General features: G+C 37.6%; 1 protein-coding gene across 1 annotated transcript; it reads right to left on the bottom strand.

Annotated features, from left to right (window-relative positions):
* Nucleotides 1–419: 419 nt before the first annotated feature.
* Nucleotides 420–1463, bottom strand: LOC148115927 (vomeronasal type-2 receptor 26-like; the record flags this gene model as incomplete). The annotated part of the gene is made up of 1 exon (XM_087885298.1): nucleotides 420–1463. A coding segment is annotated over one exon (909 nt), but the record flags the coding sequence as incomplete, so codon positions are not given.
* Nucleotides 1464–10303: the final 8840 nt, after the last annotated feature.

Consider the following 10303-nt stretch of genomic DNA (forward strand, 5'->3'; position numbering starts at 1 on the left):
ACATTAGGATAATTGTGACTCCACAGAGAGTCATGGAATTCTGTGGTCCCATAAGATCTGTAATTCACCTAACACCTGCAGAAATAACTGATGTAGACAACCAGAGTGTTGGATGAGGAGTCATCTGTGTGATCTTGATATCCAGTTTCCACTGCTCACATCTACTTTCAAGAGAAAGTCACATATAGTAGAGAAAAAGTGTCCACGTTCACACAGATTTAGAGTTTCATATTCAAGACACCTCAGGCAAAAGACTCCTTCCCTCTCTCTTTGGGGAGACTTCTCTCTTCTATTCAGCTGTTTTTACTTAATATAACTATGATTTCTTAGCTTGTTCATCTCTGGCTGCATGACAACTTTAATTATTAATTGTTTATTTTATTGTTTGATGATTATGTTGGAATTTAATTTCATTAGTCTTACAGTCTTTATATGTTTATTTCCTTCAGTTTTAAATAACCTTAATTGTTACATTAATGCAAAGGAAGAATACAAAAGCCCAACAATTGCAATGAAAAAATTAAATGTTACATGCCTAAGAAACAATATCACAGTCATTCTCCTTCTTTTATCATTAGACATTCCTTAGTGTTTAGATATGGCCTCAGGATTATAATGTAGCATTTGGGGAAGAAGATGAAGCCCAGCAGTCCAGCACTGGAGGCCAAGATGGAGAAGACCTGAACAATCACCATGGACTTTCCTTTGGTGCTCAGATACGTTGGCAGGAAGGAGATCCAAACACTACAGAAGACCAGCATGCTGAAGGTGATCAGCTTGGCTTCATTGAAGGCCCCAGGCAGATTCCTGGCCAGGAAAGCTACAGTGAAGCAAATGGCAGCTAAGAAACACATATAGCCAAGGACAACATAAAACATGGTGACAGAGCCTTCGTTGCATTGAAGGATGATCTCTCCAGGCTGGGAGTGCAGGTCAGAGTCAGGAAATGGGGGAGAAATTCCAAGCCATGAGGCACAGATGAAAATTTGTCCAGCAGAACCAGAAAGGATGATAGAATTGGCCAAGCTCTTCCCCAACCATCTTCTCACTTTTTTCCCTGGTTTTGAGGCTAAGAATGCCAGCACCACTGTGATAGTTTTGGCCAACACAGATGACACAGCTATTGAGAAGACAATGCTGAACACAGTTTGTCGGAGAAGGCAGGTGGCTTTCCTTGGTCGTCCAATGAAGAAAAAGGAGGACAAGAAGCAAAGCAAGAGGGAGACCAGGAGGATGTAAGATAGGTCCCGGTTGTTGGCTTTGACAATGGGAGTTTCAAGGTATTTAATGAATATGATTAAAATGAATCCTGTGGATAGGAACAAGAGTAGGGCAATGGACACCAGGATAATGCCCAGATGTTCTTCATAGGAGAGGAAGGTTATTCTTTTTGGGATACATTGGACTCTGCTCTCGGTTGGATATTGATCATCTGGGCACTTGGTGCATTTTTCAGTATCTGAGAAAACAGAAAGTTATTTTGTATCTCTTTTCACCTTTCAAGGAAGATCTTCTATGGATGTCATATTCAGCATCACAATACTACCATCTAACAAGCCATGGGTGGTGTACTTTGATAACAAGCCCATGGCAGCAAATGACGTCACCCATCAATTTCACGTAAAAGATAAAAGAGAGAGACTCCAGTCCTGAGAGATGCCCCATTGCAGGGCCTAGGTTTTCTCCTCTATTCCCTAAGAACCCATCAACTGAAATCAACCATCAATAAAGGAAAACCTTTGGAAAACCCTGCCTCCACTCCCAAACCCTGAAGCCTGTTCAGAAGGATATAATGATTTATATTATCAAAAGCCACTGAGAAATCCAGAAGGGTCAGAATGTTTTCAGGACTTCTATCAGAGATCATCTGTGAAAGCAACCAGTGCCATCTTGGAACTGTGCCTCAGCCACCAGTACTGTACCTGAATGACAATCATGCTCTCAACAAACTCTCAACAAATATTGTACTCAGGACAAAATTTGTCTAAGATGGTTGGGTCCGTGGAGAGCCTCTTTAGAATGAGGTGCATAATCGCATCCTTCAAAGCAAATGGTGGGACCACCGTTCCTGGGGGAAAAAGGCATTAACTAACCCCAAGGTCAGATTGCCAATATCCTTGAGGCTTCCTCAAATTCCTTTCAATTGTATTCTTTCAACAGGCCTGGGCATTGTGTGGTACCAGAGCCCTGTGCACTGGTTGTGTCCTGTGTAAAATCTTGATGTATTTCTCTCTTGTAATCATGGTATTTAACGTGTCATCCAGTTTAATTGTTGTTTTAATCGGATGACACCCAAAGGCCCTTTGTGTGGGATGCCAGCAATATAAATTTGGTACCCTGTGGTAAGATTGGTGGCCAATAAATTTCACAAATAAATAAAATTGTAAACAGAGATCTTAGAAAAATTAATTGCTGAAGTAATCCAAGAAAAGAAAAAATCTGTCATCTTTCTTTGCAATGATCTTAGTGCCTAAAAATCAGAAGCAGTAGTCTATTACCAAAATTTCTAAATTTAGTAATAATTTTAAAGACTGAATGAGTTCCACATTTGTATGAATAGATATTAGGTAGACTGATTAATTAATTAGTTCTCTTTTCTTCCTACTTTCTATTAGATGTGGTTCCTTTTAATTCCAATAATGGAAGTAAGATTTTTTTTCTTTTAGAACCACAACTGTATTCCTTCTTGCAACTGTTATAACTGTTTGTATTTCATTATTTAATATCCAAGAAAATTGGAAAGATAAGAAGAAGAGGGAAGATTCAGTAACAATCCAACCAAGGAAACCATGATAGTGGCAATGCTGAATCTGGGAATGTTGAAATGGGCTATAAACAATATTTGTGTTTTACCTCTTAATCCGTAATATGGAAAATTAAAGCACTCAAAATAAAAAAGGCAAACTTTACCCCTAATAACAATAAATTTAATTTACATTCCTTCTTTCACACAAAACTGCTCCATGTCTTTTATGGTGAGTCTTTTGTGTGTATCTCTCTTGTCCCTTGAACTTAAACCTTCTCCCTTCATGGTCCCCTGAATTACATCTTTTTGCTTATGTGGTTCCATGATCCACATAAAGATTGATTGATTAATTAATTGATTGATTTATGTACAATATATTTTGGGATGTAATATAAACTCGATTGGGTGAGCAAAAGCCATTGACCTGAATGCATTCCTCAATATCAAAGGATTCAGATGTTCCTAAGAAAAGTAAAAATGGGAGGATAGCTCCTAACTGGCAAGAAAAGAGAGATTTCCTCTGGCACAAGTAACCATGCATAATCCACCATGACCTTCTATCTCTTCCTACATCATCTTTCCAGATCTTTTTTTTATTCCTCCTATTATGGAGGAAATTGGGCACCTTGAAAATGAAGAACCACTTAGAACTTTGCCGTCTTCGTCTGACCTAACCATAGTACATAAAATCAACTGCTACAATGTCCTACCAGCCAATGAATACTTCAGCTTCAACCAAAACAATACAAGAGTACACAATAGATACAAACTCATGGTAAACTGACCCAAACTAGACTGCAGAAAATACAACTTCAATAACAGAGTTGTCAATGCCAGGAATGCACTACCTGATTCTGTGGTTTCTTCCCCAAATCCCCAAAATTTAACCTTAGACTGTCTACTGTAGACTTCACCCCATTCCTAGGTGGTCTGTAAGGGGCGTGCATAAGCACACTAGCGTGCTGACCGTTCCTGTCCTAATGTTTTCTTTTATTCGTATCCTTTTCATATATTTATAATTATGTTTACACTTTTATTATATATATTTATATATATACACACACACACATATTGATCAAAATGCTTTGGCTTAACCCAGTACCCTTTTTTGTGGTGTCACCCACCTTCCTGAGTGGAGATTGTCCCTTCCGGACAAGGAACACAGTCATAGCAGCAAACTGGCTCTCCTTTCCGAGCCCTCTTGAAAAATCCAGGCCGGCAATTTTCCACACATTTGGACTGAGGCAGAGACTAAGCAGAAAAAACAGGGAATGACAAATGAAGTATGTTAGAACTAACCATCAATTAAAAATGGAGATAAACATGATCATTCGTCAAGTAATTGATGGACTTCACTTAGGTAAATAAGAAATCTTTAGAAATCTCAATGTTGCAAGAGAGACAACTATTGCAGATTCTTCATTTAGTTCCTCCCTTTTGCTTTTGTTCTATCACATTGCAAGAAAGGGCATTTCTACTTAACAAATTCTCGGGAGAAGCAATGGAGAAAAGATTTAAGCATTAATAACTAGTGGTTCCCCCACATGGTTATATTAGCATATATTCCTCCTGTCTTCATGTACCCATGAATTTAAATTAAGATGCTTTAGTCATATGAATGTTTAGAATGAAATTTATGGTGAAACGTTTATGAATTTTTTATTTTATTAAATTTATCAAAATAGAATAAAACTGTGATGAAGAAAGAAACTTCTGACCAGATGGATCTGGACTACATGTATCATTGCAAAACCAGCCCTATTTGAAAGTTAAGGTATAAAGCAAAACTTCCAAGTTAAGATATAAAGGAAGACTTCATTACAGATTAGGGCTTAATGCATCTGTTCTTTGTTTATTGATATGCTTACTTGATAATTTCATATGGTCACTGTGCTGGTGAACTAAGACTAAAACTGACTGCCTAGTTTCCAGAACTGGAATGAAATGAGATGGAGGTGAGTTGTCAGAATGTGTTCCTCTAAAATGGTAAGTCATGCATTTTTTGCTGTATCGCATGGGACGTGAATATGATCACATGGAACGTGATATGAATATGTGACAGAAAGATATGTTTCTAAAGTCAATCCAAAAAAAAAGATCTTTTCTATTGAAAAACTACAATTAGGTGACACCAACTGGCATGAAAAGACAGAGCTACATTTATTATTGGTTAAATTTGGAGCCTCCTTTTCTCCAGAGAGATTTAAGGTAAGTAACAATGAAAATAAACAATTGCATTCAAGGATGTTCCATATGAAGTGATAAGCTAAAAAACATTTCCCCCCCAAATTGTCCCTCATTTCTTCCAATATGAAGAAGGGCTTTTCTTTTCTTTGCATCAAACCTTGTTTCAGTGCTTTATTTTTCTCACTCAGGGCACATCAGAACACTCTTATCATTTTAGATGAATGGAAAGCCTTAGATTTTCTCCCCAGGTGCAGAAGATCTATTCTTTTATCCCCTTGGCATGACAGACAACTATGGACAACTCTGACCATGTATGTTCTATTTATGAATATCACAGATTATAAACCTACCCAACCATGGCAAGATAAACCTGAATTTAGAGCAAATTTTCCCAATGGCATCAACAAGAAGTATGTCCAGTCTTGATTAAACTTATTCTTGCCTCTTTCACCGCATTGGGGACTTGGGCATTGGACAAAACATTTTCATTATATTTTGCTTATCTTAGGCAAGGAAAAAAAGACAAGTTGATGCTATCACCACCAAAACCCACAACACCTGATGTCCCCTTTCACCAGTTTTGATACCAGATTGCACAGGGGACACGAAGTAGCCATGATTTGTGTCCTAGAGAATCATCACCCATGTTGGACACAACTGAGTCAATTTAATATGTTCCATATTACAGCATCTGAAGCAGTAGCAGATATTTTGAGTAGTTCAGAGATCCTGCAAATACCACCTCTGGCTGGCCCCAGAGTGGGGTGGGAATGGACATTTTGCAATATCCTTTCCCCAGGAGTGGGGAGGGAATGGGGATTTGCAGTATCCTTCCCCTGGAGTGGGGTTGGAATGGAGATTTTGCGGTATCCTTCCCCTGCCATGCCCGTCGGTAGTAAAAAAAAATGAATTCCACCACTAATCTGAAGGACACCTTATCAACTGCACTGAAGCCTCACAAGCCATTTAAGAAAACTATAAGGGTTCTTCTAGCCACATTCAATTCTCTCTGAAGGTCATTGTATTTGGTGAATAGGCTTAGCCACTTGAAATGTGTCTCAAGGCTTTAGAAAACAGAGAAATGACATCAATATTTCACCCACCTTGTTGAGCAACTTTAGCTGTGAAAGAGCATCTGGATTGATAATTGTTCTTTGTCTTTCAAAACTGCCTAGTTGTTTACTGATGGGATCTTTCCCGGAAAAAACTAACATGCACATGATGTTCAGATCTGCTGCTATATCACCATTTTGGTCCAAGTACAGTTGAAACAGGGAAAGATTGCAAAATTCATTCTTCAGAAAGGGATGAAGCTGGAATGAAACATCCAAGAATCTTAAAAGGAGAAACTTTGGTTTCTTATTCCACATGTTCTTTTCACAACTGAATCTTTCTACTAAAGTTGTGTCACTTGCAAATATCCTGAATTCAGAGAACAAGTGCTATCACTATCCTCAAAAGAGAAAAAGAAAGGCTTAGCAAATTTTGTCAATGATATATTGACAAACAATGTATTGATAAAATAAATAATTGATAAAATTGATAAAATATCAGAAAGGTCACAAATAAATTGAACAAACAGACAAATGCAAAGATTATTCATAAAGCCATTGAAAACAATAGGGTAATTACCGGAAAGCATGGATTTGTCAGGAAGAAAGTTGTGAGGCTAATGTTGTCCCAGGTAGTCTAGAAACGAAATATGGCCAGATGAGCTAATTCTACTTTATTGTAATGCTACCATAACAGGATTTTGCAGTTCTGAAAGTACAAAGTGTTCTGATATTTCAGAGGTTGCCACAAAGAGGAGGGGGTTAAGATTTTCTCCAAAGCACCTGAGGGCAGGACAAGAAGCAATGGATGGAAACTAACCAAGGAGAGAAGCAATCTAGAACTAAGGAGAAATTTCCTGACAGTGAGATCAATTAATCAATGGAACAACTTGCCTCCAGAACTTGTGAATGCTCCAACACTTAAAATTAAAAGACCACCAAGGTCCCTTCCATCTCTATTCTATTCTATTCTATTCTATTCTATTCTATTCTATTCTATTCTATTCTATTCTATTCTATTCTCATACGTCATGGTACCCGCTCTTTGGAAAATTATCCACTAGTGATTATATGGGCCAAACTTGTTGGCCTTTTGAAGCACAAAAAGTTGAGATAGTTTCCTTTCTCCCTTGTATTCCTTCTCCAGAGAAAGTAACTTTGATGGATCATTGTCAGGACCCCATACCTGCCATGCCTGCAGCCTTTGAGTCCCCAGCCTCTCTTCTCCCTCTTTCCTTCTCCTCCTGGATATGGAGGAATATGCAGCATTCAAGGCATGGGCCAGAATATTAATCAAAGTGTAAAAAAGGCGGTTATATCGGTTCCACATCTTGATTCTTTCCACGTCGGTCTTCAGTGGTGATTTCTGAATCCATCTTCTCCGGCATTTGACCGAAATGATGTCTTTTGAAAAAGAACAGTGAAGTGATTGATCTCCAAACTGTGGTTGCACAAGGAGATCTTGATCAAAGGAACTATCATTTGGCCTTTTTCTCCATTGAAAGTTAAAGTTCCAAACACTATGGACATATTTGAGAAATGGGTGTCTTCTTATTTTCAATTCCCCAAAGCCTGCATGTATCCAGACTTTCCCTTCAATGGGTTCTGGCAAACTGTTAAGTGTTGAATGGAAAAAACGAATTCTGTCCCAAAGGAAATAAAATTCTACAAAGTGAACAAAGACATTGACTTGCCTCCCCTTAGAGATAACATCCCTAAGCATTGCTGTAGGTGTAGTGGTTGACAATTGTTGTGATATAAGAATACAAATTCCATTCCTGACAAGTGTAGGAGTCAAGGTCCTCATGAAATTCTCTCCATGCTCTGTGTTTGAAGCAAAGAGACCAATCAAGGTCCATCTGAAATGGAGGAGCAGTTGGACAATTCCTGGGTAGAGAATCCCAAATTTGGGGAGCATGTTGTAGAAAAAAGGGAATTGACTTTTATCACTCAGAACTTCTGAAGCAGTCAAACGGATCTGAAAAAGCACTGAAGAATGCTGTATTTAGGATCAGTTATTAGATTTCAATACATCCAACTTGTTTTGTCATGAACATATTAAAATATTGCATTGTTGATTGCCTGGTAGACCATATCAAGATACAGAATATTAAACACAGAACATTAGTAAGACCAGGAAAAATACAATAAAAGAGACAAATTAAAGAACCAGAGTAAAGAATGCAAATCATATTTCTTTATCACCTCTACATTTTTCAGCAATCAGACCCATATTTACAGATTTCAGCTGAACCGTTTTGTTCAAGTAAAGAGTTGTATTATATGCAAGTTTTAAATTCTGTCCACAGAGGAAACATGTTGTTGTCTTAATATAAGGATTGCAATAGGTCTTTCATTTAATGTGCATTCCAAGATACTGATCTCTCTCTTTCATTTTATCTCTTATGCTAATACAGGTCTGTTCGATATACTTAGTTAATTGTACATATTTAACCATTGTGTCAGGCTTCTCAAATCTTGCTTGTGTAAATATCAGCCTAAGATGTGCATCCATTTCCATGTTTAAAAATTTCACAATACTGTAACAGCATTGCTAAAAAAGCATTAAGAGTTGTTAACCTAATCTTGTGTAATTTATTCTCCGGCAATATTGAACTGCAAACTAGGGCATACAAAATTTTTGCCAGACCAATCCTTCAATCCAGTTCATCTGTCTGGAACCCGCACTGGATATCAGACATTAATACAATAGAACGAGTCCAGAGATATTTCACAAGAAGAGTCCTCCACTTCTCTGCTCGCAACAAAATACCTTATGCCACCAGACTTGAAACTTTGGGCTTAGACAATTTAGAACTTCGCCATCTTCAGTATGACCTAAGCATAGTACATAAAATCATCTGCTACAATGTCCTACGAGCCAACGAATACTCCAGCTTCAACCAAAACAATACAAGAGCACAAAATAGATACAAACTCATGGTAAACCGATCCAAACTACTGTAGACTGCAGAAAATATGACTTCAGTAGCAGAGTTGAAAAGGCCTGGAATGCACTACCTGACTCTGTGGTTTCTTCCACAAACCCCCAAAACTTTAACCTTCGACTGTCTACTGTCGACCTCACCCCATTCCTAAGAGGTCTGTAAGAGGCGTGCATAAATGCACCAGCATGCCTACCATCCCTGTCCTAATGTTCCCTTTTATTCGTATCCATCTCATGTATTTATAATTATGTTTACACTTGTATCTGTCATAAAATACATGCTTGATGAAATAAATAAATAAATAATAAAATTTCAAAGGGGTGTGACTAGACGCTTATCTGCTTCGATGTGTCAGACTTATTGAGAATGGCTTAATCTTTCTCTGCTTTGATGTCCCAGGTTATTTCTGCAAAAATATTTTTAACTTGTATTCCAGTTCGACAAGAGTAAGAGAAAGATCACATCTCTTAATATAATCTGTAAATCACAACATCCAAGAGATCTTTTAATTGTAATGTTGTTTGTTCTTACAGAATTTTGGGAGTCTGTCAGTTTTCATAGCTTTAATTTTTATATCAATAATTATGTGCCCTGATTTGAGACAAAGGGAAAAAAAAACGCTCCCAATTCAGCTCTGAGGCAGAAGCTGAAGACCTTTTATCCACCTCTAGCTAAGTGTCAGATGATGTGATTGGGTTTTTTTCTAGTAGTGATATATTTTTGACCCAAAAGTTCAGCTCTGTATAAGATGGGGGTAACCTTGACATCATACACTTTAATAAATCGGGCTAAAAAAGATGGATTCGGTTTTTTTTTCCCTTTTAAAATAAATATTTGCCCAGATTTTAGAGAAAGAAGTTTTGAAATCCTAAATGGACTCTTGGGGCACCAGCTGAGATCCTTTTATTCACCCCCAAGAAGTTTCTCAGATGTTTCAATTGGCTTTCTTCTATAAGTGATGCTTTTTAACCCAAATTTCAGCTCAATATTAGAGCACTGGCAAATCTTGGCTTTATATAATATAGTAAATGGGATTAATAAATAAGATAGCTACAATTACTTTTTAAATCTATTCGGTAAATTGCCTTATGCCCTGGCCTTAAGTGAGCTTCTTTGATGAGGACTGGGCCAAGTTTCAGTCTCAGGAAAAACTACCTCTAGGTAAGGATTGGGGTTACTTGCACTATTGTCTTATACCATCAAATAGCCATGCCTGGCTTTCATGTCATTTTCCAAAGACCATAACTTTTGAGTTTGATTTATTAATAAGTATTAATAAGGTTTATAAGGAGAGCAAACCTTTGTTTTCCCCTGACTGATATATTGTCTCATTAGATGGTTCCTGACAAAGCAATTGTCAATAAAGGATT

This window comes from Pantherophis guttatus, chromosome 2 (genome assembly GCF_059756535.1).
Source record: "Pantherophis guttatus breed Tessera chromosome 2, ASM5975653v1, whole genome shotgun sequence".
Taxonomy (NCBI): domain Eukaryota; kingdom Metazoa; phylum Chordata; class Lepidosauria; order Squamata; family Colubridae; genus Pantherophis; species Pantherophis guttatus.